At 38.9% G+C, this 21,559-nt stretch overlaps 1 protein-coding gene across 24 annotated transcripts in view; it reads left to right on the top strand.

Annotated features, from left to right (window-relative positions):
* Positions 1-21,258, top strand: part of drn (doctor no) — a 150,590-nt gene extending 129,332 nt beyond the window's left edge. For 21 of the 24 annotated variants that reach the window (XM_071661157.1, XM_071661144.1, XM_071661158.1 and 18 more), the window contains 4 exons: positions 4,853-5,088; positions 12,810-13,091; positions 14,967-15,135; positions 19,432-21,258. In XM_071661157.1, coding sequence (XP_071517258.1) covers positions 12,822-13,091; positions 14,967-15,135; positions 19,432-19,580 — 588 coding nt within the window. In that variant the 5' untranslated portion in view covers positions 4,853-5,088; positions 12,810-12,821 and the 3' untranslated portion in view covers positions 19,581-21,258. Of the gene's footprint in view, positions 1-3,379; positions 3,549-4,852; positions 5,089-12,809; positions 13,092-14,966; positions 15,136-19,431 lie in introns of those variants that run through there. The other 3 variants (XM_071661169.1, XM_071661168.1, XM_071661167.1) reach the window with 2 other exon arrangements.
* The last annotated feature ends 301 nt before the right edge of the window (positions 21,259-21,559 follow it).

Genomic DNA, 21,559 nt, shown 5'->3' with positions numbered 1-21,559 from the left:
AGGGCGTGGCGGCCATCACTACCGCCGCCAGCACCGCCATTCATCCGCCACTCGTGTGTTCCGCAGGGGTCGTGACTCAGCCTCCACCACGGCAGGTCACGACCTCCTCCTCCTCCTCCTCCTCGATCCTCAAGACCCCACACACACACACACATACATACGGTTTTCGTCGTTCGTCAACTTATCATACCATGAAGTTAGGGTTGCTAGTGGGGGTTTGTCTGTAGTGGTGTGGACTGGAAGCTGAAAGTTGCCCCTCATCCTGAATGCAAGAGGGATGTCCATCGTTGTATGGAGTCTGTTTATGGGGATTAATAGTTGTTGCTGTTCCCTGCTGATGCGAACTGGGGGTGTTATTTTATGACGAATGGCTGCTGGGGTGGAGTGGCGGCCTGGCGTTTAAACTGACCATTGAAGGGCGTTATTACCCCAGTGGTCGGACCGTCGCGTCGTGGATGAGATTTCAAGGCTGTAAATCTCCCCCTGACTTTACCACACCCCTCCTTACCTTACCTATCCCCCCCTGGGGGAAGCAGCTGTGCATGAGGTCGTCTCTGTGTTAAGTACAAACGAAACAAACATCTGTTGGTGTCGAGTAAGGGTTAGGTAGGCAGGAGGAACGACGAGCTGGTGTCATCGCGAGTGTGACCCTGAAACTAATCCCCAGCTGCGGTGTGAGGCGGCCGACACCAGATCCCCGTCTGTAGTTAGTGTTGTTTCACGATAGCCTTATGACGAAGCCAGGTCCCAGGGAGGTTGGGCCTAGTGGAGGAAAGTGGCTAGTGTATGTTGCAGGTGCTTCGACCAGTTAACACTTGATTTATCTATTCATATTGCCTGCTGCTCGTCTCTTGATTCTATCTTCGTCCTTTTATGTACGAGGGACTCTTGCTGTTGAGTCTTCTTGTAATCACTTATATTTAGACTATGTATACCAGCTCGCTCACGTCCATTTCAGTTGTGGATTGTCTTGTTTGCTTATATATCTGTTGGCTGTTTCTTGGAATATTTGGTTTGCCTAAGGTGCTTGAAGACACTGAACATTTCTAAGGGATCTTACACCATATGTGGTTGTAGGCTGACGTTGGATTAAGTCCCAGGTCGTGGCGTTTGCCTCCTGTCGCTGTTAGTGTACACTCGGTCTACCATTGAAGGGTTAGGGCGAAGTGCCATTGTCTTTGAAGGGTAGGACTGTCTGACTTTGGTCTATTTCCTCATCGCGTGGAAGGTAAGAGAACCTTTTTGCACCTTGGGGGATGTGGGTGTGTTGATCCGTCTTGCTTGTAACGAGTTCGGTCGTATTAATGACGCTAGGGGTTTACATTAGCATTCATTTACTGTTTAGATAAGTTGATCACTGTGTGTTGCGGTGTTTAGAAATGCCCAAGATCCAATTTACCTTGTTGCTGTTGTCTGGTGCTGTGACGATGTTAGTGGTGTTGTGGAAGAGGCTCAGGACGCTGGAGCCCCAATACACAGCTTGTGTAGAGTAGATGTAATTGGGAGTAACATGTCTCCTTTAATGACGACGCTCACATTCCTGTCTGGTAGAATGAACACATTTCCCCACCCATTTTCTTTGATTTGCAAGTGCAACAAGTCGCGAATGCATTCCACTAAAGTTAGAACAGGTGCTCGTGTTCACAGTTTGTATGTATCTAGAGTAGTGTTATCCATTAAAAGGAAGGCTTTTTTTTTTCCTCCAAGCTTTGATGAAAGCAGTTTGATGTATCTGCTCGTTTTCTGGCGTCTCGCCTACAATTTCTTCATCTCGCATTGTGTATCCCTCCCTTGTCGAAGTATTGCTTCGATGTCTGTTCTCGAGAGCTGGTAGCTGGGTTGCCTCCGCCCCCTCCTGGCCAGGTCTCGCGGCACCCACTCGGCCACCGCGTTCCAGAGACGTTAAGTTACCGTTGGCATCTCACGAGTTGCTTGCTAAACCAGCGCCGTTAATGTAAGACACGCAAAAAAAAAAAAAAACTTCCCAGCCATCATGAAAATTTTTTACCTCAGTTAATAAGATGATGTAACCAGAGCTGGTATATAGAAGTCTCGCAGATGAATATGAACACCAGATCTGATGATTGTTGCCACTGAAGCAGATGGAGTTGTGGCCATCGTGAATGCCGTACCATGAGAAGGGCTGAACTCTCTTAAGTGTCCCCAGCCTGGAGAGGACGCATGAGCCCGTGTGCGGTTCCTTACGAAGGATGTCTGTCTGTCTTGCCAGCGTTAGAGTAACGCGATTTGTATTCCACACCAGTTTAGCCAGCCGCTCAGATACCTGCTAAATGAGTTCAACTTTCCCAAGCTCTGCCCCAGACTCTCCTCCGGCAAGTTTTGGATTTGATTGTTCGACCCGGCGATTTAGTGCGTGCGCTCAAGCACGCCTATTAATATTATTATGAGTATATACGTGAGGAGGTAATGGCTTACTGTATTAACTAGACATGATTACCGTAATCATGTATTAAGAGTTATAGTTCTTGAATGATAACGTGGCTCCAGAAAGCCTACGGCTGATATAGTTTGAGCACGACACTGCTACCTTCAAGTGTCACGTGTAAAAGGTTACGTCATCGCCTTGTCCTCAGATTCAGTGTAACAGGTTCAAATAATTTTCCTTAAGCTCTGTTTCATCAATAATTTTTTTTTTCAAAAACGGTTTTGGACATTTTCCTTTTATGTTGGCTCGGCGGCCCCGGCATTTTGTTGCGGTGTGGCTGGGGTGAGGTATCGCTTTCTTGGTACTCGGGCAAGGTTCCGTCTGTATCCGTTTCCTTCGTCGCCTTGGAAACCCAGCCCTCATACGTGGAATGACTTGCCTTTGTCCCTCCCCAGCGTCATACATAACCTTTGCTTCCTGCTGCTACTAATTTCAGAAAGATTTTTTTTTTTTTTTTGACAAACTCATTGCCGACGTCAGACGATTCATCCGTACATTGCTTTGACGTAATTCAATTTCTGGTTTGATTATACTTTGCGTTTTGTTCAGTGGCTAGGTTTTGAAACTCTGCAGTTCGGCGAGTGTGTTGTTGGGGGTAAGAAATGTGTTGGCGAAGGATTTGCGTGGTATAGACCCCAGGGGAAAGTTGGTTTAATGGCAGCAGCATTGACATGGGAGTAGGTATTCATCTTGAGTCATCGTTTAAGGATTTACCGTGTTCAGGTGGGATGTGGAAAGATCACGGTGGCGAGTACCAGACGAGGGCAGGGACGATGGGAGGATGTTATGAAAGTTGTCCAGGGGGGGAGAGTGATTGTGGCTGTGGGATGGAGAAAGCTTTATGTAGTGGCCTCACTACTTGTGTCCACTTGACTGGCTACTAACACTCGCACACATACACTTTCTCTAACCCCCTTCCTTATCGTCCACCAGAATAGTCTAGTTTTCCAGTTGCTCTTGAGGAAAATGTTCATGAACGTTACTAAAATTAGCAATGGAGAGATGTGTAGGGAGGGTGCTAGTGAAGTGATGATGGTCATAGAGGAACAAAGCCAGCCATTACCAGCGGAGACTTGTCTCATTCCCGGGAGGTGCGGGTGTGGTAAGTAGAACGTGGCCTACTTTCTCGCATCACCCTCCTCCGCCCTTACAACCTCTCGCACAGATTCACTTTTCCTCTGGATTTGTCATCCTAACCCACTGTGAATAGTGACCGGCTTTTTGATGTATCTAGTGAAATTTCCATATAGTAAAGGGGGTTAGATTATGAGAACAGAAAATAAGATATTGAACAATCCCGAGGCTCTATTGCCCTAAATATGGTTCAGGAGGAACTAATGAGCAATATTTCACTTTTTAGTTTAGATTTTTTTAAGCATTGTCAGTGGACATTGGTTAATATGGAAAACAAAATATGCTATTGGCGTAAACTGCATCATAACACCGAATATAAAAGTGAAAGTAGTATTACACTTTCTCCTTCATCGTTCCTTAGCTCCTCAATTTGATTATTTAGTGTGTCAAGTGTCTATGTATCTTTACGTTATTACCTTTTTTAATGGCCAATTATACTGTATGGGGAGGAAGCTTTACATTTGTACTCTTGAAACTTTTCTGTAATGCACCTTTTTTGAAGGACACAAGCTGGCCACATTCACAGACTCGTGTATTTTGAATTATATATAATACTGTCTTTTCTAACAAGTTTCATGCTTAATTTCATGTTATGACATCTAATTGTTCAGTCCTTGCACATTTTGAAGAACTGAGTACCGTCTGTATGTTTGGAAATTTAAAAGGTTTTACATAAGGTGCTGTTTATGTATGTTTTATTTCGTATTTGAGTAACGTTATACAAACTTGCTTTACCCCTTGATTACTTCTGTTTGTTGACTTCTCTCTCATATATGTACTGTACCATGTCTGTGTTGAAAATGAGAAAATTGAAGTTTAGTGTGTGTGCTGGAAATGGAGACCAGCAATTCTGACATGAATACACAGGTTTATCCTTAGAAGTACCATAACGTTACTAGTTTTCTTCTGTAAATCTTGTTTTTCTCCACAAAATGCTGTAACACTGCCATATTACTTTTTTCTTGCATATATACTTAAGTTGATTTCCATAGCATCAAATATGCCTATAAATTAAAGTTAGCTATACCAGGTTGTACTAATAAATTTGGAGGAAATTTACATCTTTGGTGTTTTTTTACATAAAAAAGTGTGCCTGTAAAATGTCTTCAGTAGTGTAATATGAATTAATCTGACTTTTAGACATAATTTGGCTTTAGCTTGACAGACTTGGTGCTCCCAGAATAATCAGATGAAGATTTCTCTCAATTTCAGTATTGTAGATTATTCCAGTGTCTCTCAGATATCATTAATTTTTGTTTCATCTTTCCTCAGGTTCCACAAGGTTTGAACCTTGAGAAGTACATAATATTTTTGAAGAGGATATATTAGAAAAGAGGGCAGAATCAACTCTTTAGAACTGGCAACAACAGTCGGATATTCGTTGGTTGTGTGAGAGGTGTGGTTGGAGGAGGCTTAGGCCCAAAGTCTTCTGTGAAGTGGAGTGAGGCAGCTGCTTCTGGCTGCCCGCCCCAACCCTACCCACAACTCTGGCAGGAGGAGAGCAACAGGTGTGTATTAAATGCTTTATATCGTAGTTATAGGAATCCTTTAGTAAATTTATATTTTTATATTTTTGTTGCATTTGAGTCATTCTGCTTTATACAGTTAGAATGTTATAAGGAATTTTGATAAGTAATAATCAGCTATTGATATAAATTAGTTTTAAATTTCATTTTCATCAAAGAAAATTCTTTGGCTAGAAAGTAATTTTTTCATATCTCCTGTTTTTTGCTATTGTAGTCTAATTTTTTGGATATAATGATGCCAATCCTCTGACTATTATGTATACTTGGTGTATACCTTGCAGAAAGTATCAACTCCAAAGCTATTAAAGAATATCGGATCATCTCGCACTAATGACATTTCAGTTAGCTGAGTGAATAAGCATGGTCTCAATAGGGCTCCCCCCCCCTTACTGTCTTGTTCAACAGAGGTGGAGGGTTTGTATGAAAGTTTTTATCTTGATGCACTTGATTCGTATCTGCTTCGCACATCTCAAGAGTGTAGGGCTCATTTTTCTCAGTTATCCATTATTACGAGGTAAGATAATGACATTATACCCCTTTCCACATCATCTAGTGAAAACGAACTGATTACCATCGTAGTGCAGGTACATGAATTGATTTGTGCACTGGAAAATTTGCAGGATGTTTGTTTTTGTTAGGTATATAACCCAATCCAAATAATTACCTCTCTGAAAGACCTTACATTGAAATTAGGTAGAACTTGCATTATTGTCCCAGTGTACTTGACAAATATGTAGATAGATAAAGATGTTGCTGGGCTCCATCTGCAAGAGGTTGCATCGCAGGTGTAAAGGCACCTTTAGTGAGGCTGAGTCATTTGGAGTACTGCCTTGTCAAAGAACTTGTCATACTAAGACATCTACATTTCCCTGCTTGTTGAAGTATTGCAGCCATAAGAATGGTTTTGGGTATCATAGGGAATCTACATGTTATGTATGTGTGTGTGGGGCGAATGTGTTGGGAATGAAATGTTTGAGACTATTTGGTGTGAGGAATGTTGGTCAGGTAAGAAAGGACAAGACAAGAGATAGGTGTGGTAATAAGAAGAGTATGGTTGAGAGCTGAATGGTTTGGACATAAGGAGAGAAAGGGTGAGGAAAGGTTGACAGAGAGGATATATGTATCATAAGAAGAGGGGACAAGAAGGAAAGACCAAATTGGAGATGGAAAGATGAGGTGAAACAGGCTTTGAGTGCTTGGGGGCATGAACTTGCAGGATGGTGTAAACCATTCATGGGGTAGAGTGAATTAGAGTGATTTGGTACATAGGGAGACTAAATCGGGATATGAATTGGCTGTAGAAAACAATAGAAAGGTGTGTGGAGCCTGGTTTTTGTTAGGGGCTGTAATTTTACGTGCACAACACGACTGTTAGAGAATGGATGCGAGTCAATGAGGCCATTTCTTTGTTCAGGGCGCTACCTTGTTATTGCTAGAAATACAGAACAAGTATGGAAGAATATATGTATGTGATGGCATATATATATATATATATTTTTTACTTCAGAAATGTTGGAATTAAATGGTAAAGAAAATGATTTTGTGTATATATATATAGATTTAACTTTATGAGGAGTTCTGTGTTTTAATTAGCATCAATATTTTTGTTTCACCATATTACAAACATAAGATGAGGATATGTTGTATGAAGTGAAAATGGTTTCACAGTAACACACACTAACACAGGTTGATATATGAATGAACTGAGAGACTACATGCACCAGACTAGCCCAGAGAAATTGGGGATTGAGTAAATGATAAGTTGTAATTACATAGGAATTCTAGGACAACAAAGTTGAAATATTTTGATGGATTTTTCACTTCAGTGAATTTTCACCTGGAACTTAATGCAGTGCCTCCATAGGATGAGTATTATACCTTAGGGTACTTTACTTATTTTCAGATGCTAATTATAGTTACATTAGTTGTCTTGAGGTGCTTACCTTACATTACTTATCTTCAGATGCCTTACCTGATTGACATTACTCTTCAATTGCTGTACTTACAATCTGCCTGTTGAGACAGATTCACCCATTTACCATTACTGTGACATATTAGGTGGTGGTTGGTAGGAACATTAGATAGGAGCCTCTGGAAACATTGCATTAGAATTGCCCTCTGCCAGTGGCCTGGTAAGAATGAACCTCAAAGGCTTAGAAGCAGCATCAGAGTTCACTAGTTTAGACTTTTCTCATGGCTACTCCCTTGAGTAGTTCCTGAAGAAAATGGGCATCAGAGATAAGGATAGATAGGTAAACCAGTACTCTCCAGGTGTAGACAGATTATTGTAAGCAGATAAGCTTTATGAACCATGTAATTTTTTTGGCCAATTTCTCTCTTTTCTGTTCCCAGAAATGAATAGCACTTTCATCTCTTTTATGCTAAATTGGAAATATCATTCCTGGTATAGTGAAAATTATATGAGTAGACTAAATCTTACATAATCAGTGGGCCAAATGGTGCATGGATATCCATAATGATAGGCTACTTTCAAAACTGAGATATGTTTTTAAGGAAAGAATATATAATGCCAAAATTTTTGTCTGCTGCTGCTTGGCTTTTGTAAATGGTCATGGCACTTATTTCTTAACCTTGTACCTCAAGAGTTTATATAATGCACAGATATTTGCTACATCTAAATGTTTCTTTGTAAAGGATGCTGCTTTGCTGAGACTGGGCAGAATCCTGGTTAAAAGCCATTGACTGAAATTTACGGTTTGCTGACTGTTATTACAGAAGCAATAATGCCAATCATGCTTTTATGAACAGACTACTTAAAAAAAAAAGTTTTAATACTCTTTCATGTGTTCTTCAATTGATGGGAGCTAAGGAATCGGCTTAGAAGTGCCCATGATAGTCGGTTAGTTATGTACTTTCGCTCTTGATTTGGTGGTCACTGCTTAAGCATTGGCCATACTTGCTCAGTCCTTGAATCCTAAACAACTAAGACAAATTTGGAAAGCATTGGAATAAGCCTCTGTCTCAGGATTTGTAATTTTTTCTTTTCACTGCATGTTCTTTTTCCTCAGATTTTCTAAGAAGCATATGTCTATCTGTATCATTTACATAGGAAGTTGCATGCATAATTTACCAACAGCCTTATGAATGCTGACCATCTGTATACCTTCAGGCATCAAAGGCCCAACAGCATTGCTGAAAATATTCTTGTAGCAATTCCATGCTGGTTTGGCTGTGTATTTAGGAACATGCTTCTTGCTTATGCTAATTAATGAAGAGTTTAGGAATGCTTCAGCATGTATGATCATGAGGAAATGAACAAGAAGAATGGAAGTATGAAAAGATAACATAGGTGTAAGGAAGGAGAAGCCTTGAAAACATAAAATATGATTACTGAACGAGGTGTGTAGTTTGAGGATTGCCAGTGAAACTTGGCTTCTGATATGCAGTCTGTACCTTTAGAGTATTGTAAGATCCCTTTTGATGCATAACTCTACATTGTTCATGATACAGGAAATTCTCTAACTAAAATAACCCTCTCTGTTACTTTTAATGTACTGTATCTTAAAAGCCTTTGCATTTTTTCCCACTGACCATTAGTTACTGGGGAATCCCTGATTTTTTTCTATTAACCCATGCCTTTGCTTCGATAAGTTACTGCCCACACCTTTGGCCATTTACCCCGCAAGTATTTAAAATTTATGTAAAGTGTTTTTAATGTAGGCAGGTGATGCTAATCACTTTAAATAATTGCAGTGCATTAATTGCTGGCATTTTTAATGTGTGTAATAATGGAAACTGTGATAATGTCTTAATGAAATACTTGTAGCCAAAGTGAAAATATATGTGGCTGTAGAGATGCATGGATTGTGCCATACACGGCAGGGAAGGTGGTAGAAAGAGAGTAGATAAATTCATTACAAAAAGACAAAGGATGAAGAGACTCAAGTGGAGTGAATCTTCAAAATATTGAAAATTTGTTGATTTTTACAATGGGACTTAAGTTGGACAAGCTCAAAGAGGTTCGTTAATGTGATACAACCTTTCAAACGACCTCTGGTGGCAGGAGTTGGTGCAGCTTCCTCATAAACTGTTGGGTAAAGTTGTCATCGTTAGGGATTCTTGATGGTCAGCATTTTTAGTGCCTTTTGATTGGCAGTGTGAGAGCTATCTTGTGTATGATCTGTTACAAGATTTCTGCACTTTACCTTTCAATTTGTGTGTGTATGTTTAGTTATAGATATTTGAAAATAATATTTTGCATTCCGGTGCCTCATAGCATTGGTTATGAAAATATAGCTGTGTGTGTGTTTGTAATTACCTCTATAATCACCTCTTAAGGAAAGGTTTCCACACCCAAGGGTCCTCCATCTCTTGAACTTCCTTCATTGTCAGTAGCCTTTTAAACATTTGTATACTGCTGGTGTTTATTTTTCATTTAGTTTGTGCCAACCATCCACCACCCTTACAGAAAAAAAACTTAGTATACTTCTTCCCCAATAAGTTTCTTGCTGCCTAGAATCGTGTCTTGGTATCTGGTTATTCAGGTATCGAATAACTTGAAAAATTGACCTGTATCATTATCACTCAAGCCATCTCCATAACTGAGCAAAGTAGTTTCATGGCAGTCAGTATGATAAAATTATAGGCACACAGAATTACAAACTAAATATTGATGTAGTATACACAGACTTTACAGAAAGCCTTTAACAGATATAACCAGGATGTCATTTTGCATGAAATGCAGAAATTGGAAATAAAATGAAGTGCCTCCATCATAAAATGCTGTTTGTAATTGTGAATATGTAAGAAAAGGGAACCACCTCAGTCACTAAGGGATACATTTTACTTTTTCCCATGATATAATTTTTAAAGTGAAACCATAAATTAGAGGATAAAGAAAATTTGAGTTTAACAGAAGTAAATGAAAAAGTCTCAACAAAACATGGAAATCACTTAACATGCTCAGTAACCTTGATTTATTTAGTTTTCATTGTTATAAGCAGAATTTACCAATGTTAATAGTGCTTAGTGCCACATGTTGAATAACGTTTGCAGAAACTGGTTCATGCGCGGGAAACCTTTATGTAAACATATAAGAGCCCAAAAAGTGGATGCAAATATGACCATAAATGTATTTTTTTTTTTTAATTACATCTGACATGAAGTAAATATGGGTTGCTTCAGGAAAATCATTAAACGTTTTCATTTTTTTATTTCAAAATTTTTCACCTTTTACATTGATATAATTAAGCCACATTCTCCTAAATCTTCATAATCCACCCACAGTTGTGGTATTATTAAATATTAAAAATAAAGAAATTATTCCCCAGTCTTTAAACGTTTTCATTTTTTTATTTCAAAATTTTTCACCTTTTACATTGATATAATTAACCCACATTCTCCTAAATCTTCATAATCCACCCACAGTTGTGGTATTATTAAATATTAAAAATAAAGAAATTATTCCCCAGTCTTGCTGTATTCTTTTTACAAAAGACAGTCATTGCAAAATGAAATCTTAGATATTCCTATAGTGATTGAGGTGATGCCCTTAAACCTCATAGATCCTTTTTCCTCTGAAATTGATGCAAACCTAAAACCCGGCTTCCTATTGTCCATTGCCATGATATATGAAAATCTGTATGGAAGTCTTATTTTTTTGTTTTAGGATTGAATTTAGGATTATATATAGAATTGCAAATAACTGCACTCAGGGATACATGAAAAATTTGTTTTATTACATGTCACTAGGATTGTTTTCATGTCTTAATGGATTAGTTTTTGTGATAGGATTTCATTATTTTCATTTATGAAATTTGAAGCATATCACCATAGATACCTTTTTCAAAGTGTATGCCATTTTAACTGATATCAACACAAATATAAGATGAAGGCCAGTGTTTCATGAACCTGAGCCCCTATATCTCTTTTATAGGGAAACTTTTAACTGCTCTAAATGGAATACTAAAAATGTGTACTTTAAAAGATTAAGAATGTTAATAAATTTATTGACATAGTTACTTCCTCCATGGAGTAGACAAGTCCATTCATAGATTGAGGAGCACTAGGTATCACATTGTAATGAATACATAACTTGAGTTTGTAGGTTTTTTCTAAGGTTTATTGAAGGAGTGACCCTACTTGTCATTGTTGATGCTAGTAAAATATGAGGGTGAATGGTAGCGATATTTTTTTTCTTTAAGATGAATAATACAAAAATTTATAATGTAAAGAACTTTGTATACTGTTACTGTAAAGGTAAACTGAAATATATTTTGAGAATGTGTTAGCACCGAAGGCACCAAGGATAATTTGAAAGGACAGAGGGATACTATGTTTGAGGAGGTACAAAATGCAGGAGAGCATGAGGCTTATGATGTTCAGTATAGATTCGGTATGAACCAATCTCGACTTTGAGGTAATGGTATGTTACAATAAGATAGCTTAACAAATTTCACTTTTTTCACCTTATTTTTTTGGTCACTCCTTCAGGTCGTGTATACATTTGAAAATGTTTTATTCAGCATTCTATTATGTATTTGTCATCTCATGATAAGAGCAGGTTGGCTGACAGATGTGATGCAACCAATATTTGATATTTTTCCCTTATGAACCCTGTTAAAGGCTTCACTATCTTATGAAGAACCTTCTAATGTCAAAGCTTTCTTTTTATGCAGCAGCTTATGTTTTCTTAATTTTTATAACAGCATTTTGGTTTTTAGTGTAATAAGCAGTTGTAATTGTTTAAAACTGGAAAAAGAGTGCTTGGTTTAATCCGTAGTAAGAAATGCTTAGTTTTCCCTAAACCCATTTTTTCTTTTCTATTTTGTATGAGCAAATAACCTAGATACCTAATAACGTGACTAATACATAGTGTGGTTCAGCACTAGGATATTGTGAAAAAAAATACACAAGACTGTAAGTGGATCAAAAAGAAGGCTTTGCCTAGAAGGACTTATTATCTTCCTAATTTTGGATACCTTATTTTGTTCACATATGAAAGCTAAAAAACTGACTTGTTTAAAAAGATGTAGATGCACAGTTTGTAGGTGAATTCTTGAGTGTTAAGACTTCACTAGCACAATTTCTGGGAAAAGTAATGAAAATCAAAAGGATACGAATTTTTCTTGTTTACTGGATATTGTAGATGTTCCGTACAAGAATTTTGGTTTTTAGACAAAGCAGATGAAGAAAAACATATTTCTTCATCATTTGACAGTTTTACATTAATACTTTCACACGTGTGGAATGCCAGTAGTTGTGGTTCATAATGGACAAGACAGGTGTTCATAAGGGAGGAAGGCCCTAGTGACCTCTCAGTACTTTTAGACTGTTCTTGGTTCCAGGTCTTAATCGATGAAACCTTTTTTTTTACATCACTGACGTTGCAGTACAACTTTGTTCTGAAGCAGTTGTTTGGCTTGTGTTCAAATACCTAGATATTTAAGGTGAATAATACATATATAAAGACATCAGTCCAAGTGAACTGTACAAAAAGAAAAAAACGCTTGTCGTTGCGTTAGTATGCCCTGTTTGAGACCAGGATTTTATTAATTTACAATTCAAATAACTTGAAGTGAATAATGATGATTACAATGAATATGAATGATAAGAAAAATGAGCAAATATAAAATATGATGGAAGAAAGTTTTCTGTAAATGTTAGTTAAATATTCTATTAAACAAAAGTGATTCCAGAGTTTTATCATGGAATATTGAGATAAACAAGGTGTCACCCTTCAGATTGACCGGAGGATGGAGCGCGAGAGTAATCAGCTTGAGGCTGGGCCCATCCTTTGTCGCATGGGATGTGGTTTTTTTGGCTCCCCTAACACAGATGGGCTCTGCTCAAAGTGTTATAAGGATGCCCTTAAAAAGAAACAACAGCCTCCTTCCACAGTGACCTCGCCCACAGCTTCCGTAGCCCCCACCTCAGCCTCTCCAGCACCCCCCACATCCACCCTCCACCAAGCAGCAACTGTCGCCACAACCACTGGCCAGCCTACTGTGCCCACACTCACACAGGTTGGTTGGTAATCATCCCTACACTAAAATCTAATTTTGGTCTTTATTTTTTTTGCTCACATGATGAGTTATTCGTTCAAATAAGATTAAAGATAAAATGCATCACAAGAAATTTTCTTACTGTTCTTATTGTACTCACAGCACCAGAGAATGTGAAGAAAAGAATGGTTATAGGTGATATTTTCTAGTCCATTTCATTCATGTGTTAAACTTTACTATTAATTATTTTGTCATTGGAAGTCACCCTTTCTGATAGATGATTTCAAAGTCAATCTTTATTTTATTTGATTGCCTATTTTACTTTAATATATTTTATTTTATAAGATTCCCTCTACCAGTTATTGATTGGTCTAACACTAACTAGGATAGACTAGATCAGTCATATTTTTCCCTAAATTTTTTGAACTGCTTATATGAAGTTCCTAAGTTTTTCATAAATAGTGTAGTCTTTAACTTACAAAATGTAATGCTTTAATTTCGTTCTCATTTTTGAGTAAGTGCATACTTTACATCTGAACATAGTTGGTACAGCTGTTCACATCTCACTTCTTGATAATCTTAATTGTAAATTATATACTTAGTGTACTGACCTCTAGTGTAACACTGATGTTTTATAAATGGTGGTGCTGCAGCATGGCCTAATTTTGTTTAGCAACAATAATCGGATAAGAGGCTAAGGTACGAGTATCTTCCTACTGTGGATACTCGAGTCTATAGGTAGTTAGATAATATAGTTGTATGTAATGGTTTTCTCTGCCAGGTGTGTGTGCAGGGGATTATAATTGTAATTGGTCCTATGTATGTCCAAGTGTACAGTTATATGTTGCCTAAATGATTAGGAGCTTGATAGCTACTAATATTTGGCATCACGGTAGGATAGTATGCTGGATGGATGGATGTTTTTAGAAATGGAAAATGATCAAATGGCATAGTTTTCTTTTTGTGTAGACCAGTTTTAGCATGATGCATGTCATACTTTGGTTCATGCTGAAGCATATTGACTTTTGAAATTTAGAATGACTTGAAACCAAGTTCCTTTTCCTGATATTTGCCTAATGTCTATCCATCTAGCTATGGACCAACAATGCTGGAAATTGACATTTGATATAATGAAATTCACTACTCCTGGTACTTTGTTAAATGGATGGTGTGACATTACACTTATGTGGATTTGGGGAGAAGTTATGCACAGCTTTTGGTGTATATAGTCTGCAGCCTTAGCTCAGCAGAGACTGGTAGTCTATGTTTGGTTATTTAAACTGTACATTCGATAGTTGCATGATTCCTCTGAATTTAATCAATTCAGGTTTCCACTTGGCTGCATGCATGCCCTGTGTCCCTTTTTTAATATTTCGGCTTATTTTTAGTGATAAATTGGCAAATTCAGTCATCTTGAACTCTTGAAGTACTGGAAGGATGTGTATCTACCTGTATGGCATAATACAAATATTGAAATGGCAACATTCATCCATTTGGCATTGTATTGAATACTGAAAGGATATCCATCTACCTTATTCTCCATCTGAATATGCCATACACTGTCTCAATCTATCTGGCTGTGGTTAAATTGGTACCAGATGCATGCTCTTTGTTATGGGGACAATAGGATCAGCTTTTGGTAGGGCCAAATGCCTGTAGATGAAGGCTTGTTAGTTACTCGTACATCTTTGTATCATATCTCGATAGATATGTAGTTATAGCTTGCAGCAGCACCACCTATTACATTATTGTTGCATATTGTAGTATACTTCTGTATAAGTTCACCCACATTCTTATAACACCAACTGAGACACTGGAAACAGCTGTATCACCTGTTCTGTAGTTCTCCGTGGTAACTTCTGTTTCTTTGATGATTATTATTGCTTTGTTTTATAGGTGGCAGGTGTCCCTGGGTCTTCGGAAAAGTGTGAAACGACAGAGGATTCAGGAGCATCTGCCACAGACAGCGTGGAAGCAGACCTTGATGCTGGTAGCCCAGACAAAGATGGAGCTAAGAAGAAGAAGAACAAGTGCCAGATGTGCAAGAAGAAGGTTGGCCTTACAGGTAAGGACACCATCAGTCATTTTTATAGAATTTTCAGTATTCTGATTTTTTTATGGTACTTATGACTCGGATAACAGAATGCCCTAATCATGGCTTTCGTAAACATATCTTTTCTTTTCTCGCTCAAATATGCCACAACAACCATGTCATCCGCAAACAGCAACTGAATCACATCTAAGGTTCCCCCATTCCGAGACTCGTGCATTTACCTTCCTTATCATCCCATTCAAAAATGGGTTAAACAGTAGTTGTAATATTGCGTACCCCTTCTGCAGTCCCACCTTCACCTGGAACCATACTCACACTCTCGATGAAAACTCTGTTTCTAGTGTAGCTTTCCTCCCCCATGTCATACATCATGATATGCAAGGCTCCCTTACTCCAAGATCCTTGTATTCACCTCCCTCACCAACTCCTTAGTGACCACTCACCTTTATTTGGAACTATTCTCCCTTCTCATTTCCTACTCACACAGACTTGAAAATTCCATGCTGCTTTTGGTAGCTTTCCTTCCAGGGCATAAATCTTAACATCTTAGGCTCCACCACTCCCAAGACCTTTGCATTCACCTCCCTCACCACCAGATTCATAAATGGGTTGAACAGCCATGGTTACATCACACAAGGCCTTCTGCAGATCCAACCTCACCTCGAGAGATCCATAAATGCCATGCAGAAATCCTTCTGTTCTGTAAGTATTTCACACATTCTTCAAAGCCAACTACCTGATCTACCTATCAACCACTTGTGAAACCATACTGTCTACCCCAGTTTGAAGCTTGTGCATACCTTCACCTCGGTCACCAGTGAAGGTATGCACAAGCTTCAAACTGGGGTAGACAGTATGGTTTCACAAGTGGTTGATAGGTAGATCAGGTAGTTGGCTTTGAAGAATGCGAGAAATACTTTAAGAACAGAGGATTTCTGCATGGCATTTATGGATCTGTTGAGGTGAGGTTGGATCTGCAGAAGGCCTTGTGTGATGTAACCATGGCTGTTCAACCCATTTATGAATCTGGTGGTGAGGGAGGTGAATGCAAAGGTCTTGGGAGTGGTGGAGCCTGAGATGTTAAGATTTATACAACTTACTGGGGCTTACACCAGACTTATAAATCTATAACTAGAGCTTTCACTTTTGTCTTTATACATGGACATTATACAGGCATTCCACCATTCCTAAGGCACCTCACCATGATCCATTCTCATATTAAAAATTTTAACTTGCCAATCAACACAGTTACGGAAATTCAGCTGTAATTCTACCCACTCCAGCCATTTTGCCATGCTTCATCTTGTGCAAGGCTTTCTCTATCTTGTTTCATCAAACTACTTACCAAGATTCCTTCACCTCGTAAAACTTCACATCCAAAGCACCCGACACCTGCCATCGTATCATTGAATACATTCAAGTCCTAATTACTCACTGTCTTCACATTATCTCGGCTTCATTCCCCATCTACCCCATTGTCTGATTTTACCATTTGCTCTCTTCTCACACTAGTAACCTTTCAAGGCATTTTATCATTCTCCCTGAAGTTTGCAGATACTTATTCACCACAACTCTCATCTGTCTGTATCTCTGATGCCTGTTCCCAAGTGAGACTCCTCAAGGGGGAGGCCACTGCAATAGTCTCCATAATTAGTGAACTACAGTACCTCTTTGTAGCCTTCCGTGTCTTACCCTTTACAGGCCACTGGCAGAGGGCAAATCTCTGCTTAGCACATTGTTTGTAGAGGCTCCTACATTATGTTCTCACCAACTACAACCTAACGTTTCTGCCCAAGTGTTCCTATGTATTACTTTTATCTATTTCCCCTAACATTTTGTCAAAAGGCAGAGCTAGTGCATAGGTTCACCACAGGAAAATCTAGAGTTACAAAGAATGAGCTGTGTGAGTTTAGTTTTGTCAGGTGTCATTTATGACGAGGAGATTCTGTGTTTGTGGACAAAATGCCAGTAGTCTACGTGTGGGTGAGGCAGAAAGAAATGACAGTTAACTTGGGTCAGATTGCAACTTGACAACCACTGAAGTGCTGGCTGACTATGCAGGTATCACTAACCCTCCAGTTACCCAGGCTGGTAGTACTGGTAATATACCTCCCTGGTTGTTGGCTGCCTACTGACTGTAACCATCTCTCATTTACCCACTTATTCAGCCCCTGCACCTTCCTCCTGACCTCTTGTTACTGTCTGTCATAAGAGGAGGGAACAAAAAAATTGGAGAACACAGTGGAGATAATAGGATAAGTATTTAAGATTTGAGTGCTCAGCACCTTGAACATGCAAAAGTATGGCATATATGGGGGCAACATTATATCAGTACAATGAACTAAGGCTCTGAAGCAGTTGTAGTAACTATGGAAAGGTTTATGGGGCCTGGTTGTGAGAAGTGGGCTGCGGTTCTGGTGCATTACACATGACAGTGTAAGAGCAGATGCAAGTGATTTTTTTTTGTTTTTTTTGGTTTTTTTTGTTTTGTTTTCTGGCATTACCTTGCTTATGTATGAAATGGCAAAAAGAAAAAAAAAAGGAAAAAAATTCTTTGCCATTACCTGCATTAGCAAGGTAGAACCAGGAACAGATGAAAAAAAAAAGTAGCCCATTAACTTGCATCTTCTTTCTAGCTGTCATGTATAATGAGCCCCTTGAACTGCAGCCCACTTTTCACAACGAGGCCCCATAAACCTTTCCATAGTTACTACAACTGCTTCAGTGCCTTAGTTCATTGTACTGATATAATGTTGCCCCCATATATGCCATACTTTTGCATGTTCAAGGTGCTGAGCACTCAAATCTTAAATACTTATCCTATTATCTCCACTGTGTTCTCCAATTTTTTTGTTCCCTCCTCTTATGACAGACAGTAACAAGAGGTCAGGAGGAAGGTGCAGGGGCTGAATAAGTGGGTAAATGAGAGATGGTTACAGTCAGTAGGTAGCCAACAACCAGGGAGGTATATTACCAGTACTACCAGCCTGGGTAACTGGAGGGTTAGTGATACCTGCATAGTCAGCCAGCACTTCAGTGGTTGTCAAGTTGCAATCTGACCCAAGTTAACTGTCATTTCTTTCTGCCTCACCCACACGTAGACTACTGGCATTTTGTCCACAAACACAGAATCTCCTCGTCATAAATGACACCTGACAAAACTAAACTCACACAGCTCATTCTTTGTAACTCTAGATTTTCCTGTGGTGAACCTATGCACTAGCTCTGCCTTTTGACAAAATGTTAGGGGAAATAGATATAAGTAATACATAGGAACACTTGGGCAGAAACGTTAGGTTATATAGTTGGTGAGAACATAATGTAGGAGCCTCTACAAACAATGTGCTAAGCAGATTTGCCCTCTGCCAGTGGCCTGTAAAGGGTAAGGCACGGAAGGCTACAAAGAGGTACTGTAGTTCACTAATTATGGAGACTATTGCAGTGGCCTCCCCCTTGAGGGAGTCTCACTTGGGAACAGGCATCAGAGATACAGACAGATGAGAGTTGTGGTGAATAAGTATCTGCAAACTTCAGGGAGAATGATAAAATGCCTTGAAAGGTTACTAGTGTGAGAAGAGAGCAAATGGTAAAATCAGACAATGGGGTAGATGGGGAATGAAGCCGAGATAATGTGAAGACAGTGAGTAATTAGGACTTGAATGTATTCAATGATACGATGGCAGGTGTCGGGTGCTTTGGATATGAAGTTTTGCGAGGTGAAGGAGTCTTGGTAAGTATTTTGATGTAACAAGATAGATAAAGCCTTGCACAAGATGAAGCATGGCAAAATGGCTGGAGTGGGTAGAATTACAGTTGAATTTCTGTAACTGTGTTGATTGGCAAGTAAAAATGTGAATGGATCATGGTGAGGTGCCTTAGGAATGGTGAATGCCTGTATAATTATGTGTAAAGACAAAAGTGAAAGCTCTTGTTATAGATTACTAAGTCTGGTGTAAGCACCAGTAAGTTGTATGGAACACTGGTGACCGAGGTGAAGGTATGCACAAGCTTCAAATTGGGGTAGACAGTATGGTTTCACAAGTGGTATTACACATGACAGTGTAAGGGTAGATGCAAGTGAATGTTTTTTGTTTTTTTTCTGGCATTACCTCGCTAATGTAGGAAATGGCAAAAAAAAAATGCAATTACCTGCATTAGCAAGGTAGAACCAGGAACAGATGAAAAATATAGCCCATTAACTTGCATATTCTTCCTAGCTGTCATGTATAATGAGCCCCTTGAAATGAGTGACAGTGTAGAAAGTAAGTTGTAAGCCAGGTTGATAATGGAGTTTACATTTCTTTTCAGGGTTTACATGCAGGTGTGAAGGCCTCTTCTGTTCAGTGCATCGTTATAGCAACGAACACCACTGCACATTTGATTACCGTGAACTTGGAGCGGAGGAGATCAGGCGGAACAACCCTGTTATCAAGGGTGAAAAGATCCAAAAGATATGAAGACACTATTAGATGGCCAACAGTTGAGCCCCACCTCACCCCAGCTTAGGTCGCAAACCACGAAAGGAAGAAGGGATAGAAAAGGTTCTTTGGATGATGTGGATGATAAACTGTATTTCATGGTCGTGTAAAGATACAACACGTTTTGATTTTTCCTTGTTCTTCTATGAATATATTTGGAAATAGGCATATTTGTATACTGGGGTTACTACTGTTTTGACAGAATCTGTCTACAGTGATCATGCTGGAATTTTGAGTTGTGTTGGTTGGCTCTGCTGTGTTGTGTATTTGTGTCTGCGTGGGGGGCTGTAGAAACTGTTGCTGGAGGTCCCGCCACATGTGTCTAGCATTACCTCATGTCACCGCTGTCATCATTTCACTTCATTAATATCATACAAATCACTCATTGACCACCATCATCACATCCATCAAACATCTTCATCCTTCATATAGCATCAACTCATCACATGTCGTATAGTATGTAGGGAAAACTTACCTGACGGATGCCTTGGCACAAGGTCTTGTTGGGCTAAACTCATAAACTGCGTCCTTGAAAAAAAAATGTGGCGTTCTTGAAGGGCAGATCCACTCCATGAAGTGTACTTGTTTTGGTTAAATATTTGAAAAGAAAAACTCTGAACCTGTACAATATATAATGCCCACTTCTGACCTTCACGGCCACTTGCTGCAAATATTTACTGATCCGGACATCGCCCTCCTGGGTCAACAGATGGCCTTAATTCTCCCAACTACACCATCTCTCCACCCACTACCTGTGCAGGCCATAGAAACAGAAGCATGCTCAGGCTGGTTACAAGTTTGTGTGCGAACTTGGTGCAGCCTTCACCAAGTCTGTTGGCCCAGTCGAAGTGATGCCTTACTGTAAGTGACATGTGAGCCAAGGATTCATTGATCCCATGTTATTATGCACTTGGACTTAACATATAGTTGGGCTTTCATGCCTTTTGTACCAAGCGTATTAAATTAATAATTACTGCAACATTTGTAGTGGCTATGAGAAATGGAAAAAAAAATGAGGTAGCCTTGTTTGTATGTGTGTGTATGAATGATAACTTACCTCTAGGGCAATTGTGTTAGCATGTGTGCTATTACTCTTATTATAACTTCAAACTTAAAAAAACCGCTCACTTACCACTTGGGATTCTTATGGGGAAAATGCCTCTTGTAGGAACTTGTCCTTACATCACTGTCATTATATTGATTGAGCTCTGGGGGTTTTCTTGGTTTATAATCCTCAATACAAGCTCTGTGCATCATTATCTTACACTTGATATGCACCTCAAACTGATGGAGTGAAATTTTGATTTTTTGTAAGAAGCGTTTCTCTTGTTTGTGTTTTTATTGCCGTAGTTGGTGCTTATACAGAGTAGAAAACGTATTGAAGATCACAGTTTTTAATGAAAATAAAGGTAACTGGCAAGCTCCTTACAAATGTTGTTGTGATGCCCTATGAAAGCCACGCCATGTTTGCTCCTTCCATTTTAGTGTTTAGTTTTATGCCAGTCCAATGGCATCTTGTTTGTGAGGAGTTTGTTTCTTTGCTTTATAACTATTCCCTCTTGATTACCATTATTATCAATAGTCATTGTTACTATATACGATTTGTAGTCAAATATGTCCTGGTGTGCTCAAATAAATGGGTACAGCTAACTTAAAACTGTGTTGTGTACATCTTTTTCCTTTGTATTTACATGCTTTTAAATCAATTTTGTTCAGTTAATAATATTATATGAAATTAGGACTACAAATTATTTGGGCATTTATCATAAAATGTTATTTACAAAAAAATGAACAAACAACTTGTAAAAATGTAAGCTTGAGAGCCACTGAGCAGAATGTTGATAAATTATTTGTTAATCCCAATTCATGTATCCAGAGGAAACTTAATAGTGGAATCTGCATCAAGCACTAGTTACTGTAATTAAAAATTAATGTTAACAGTTGTTCAACTGATTGAT

Source organism: Panulirus ornatus, chromosome 73, assembly GCF_036320965.1.
Source record: "Panulirus ornatus isolate Po-2019 chromosome 73, ASM3632096v1, whole genome shotgun sequence".
Lineage (NCBI taxonomy): Eukaryota > Metazoa > Arthropoda > Malacostraca > Decapoda > Palinuridae > Panulirus > Panulirus ornatus.
Note: the sequence above shows the minus strand (reverse complement) of the source record. Positions and strands in the feature narration are given on the sequence as shown.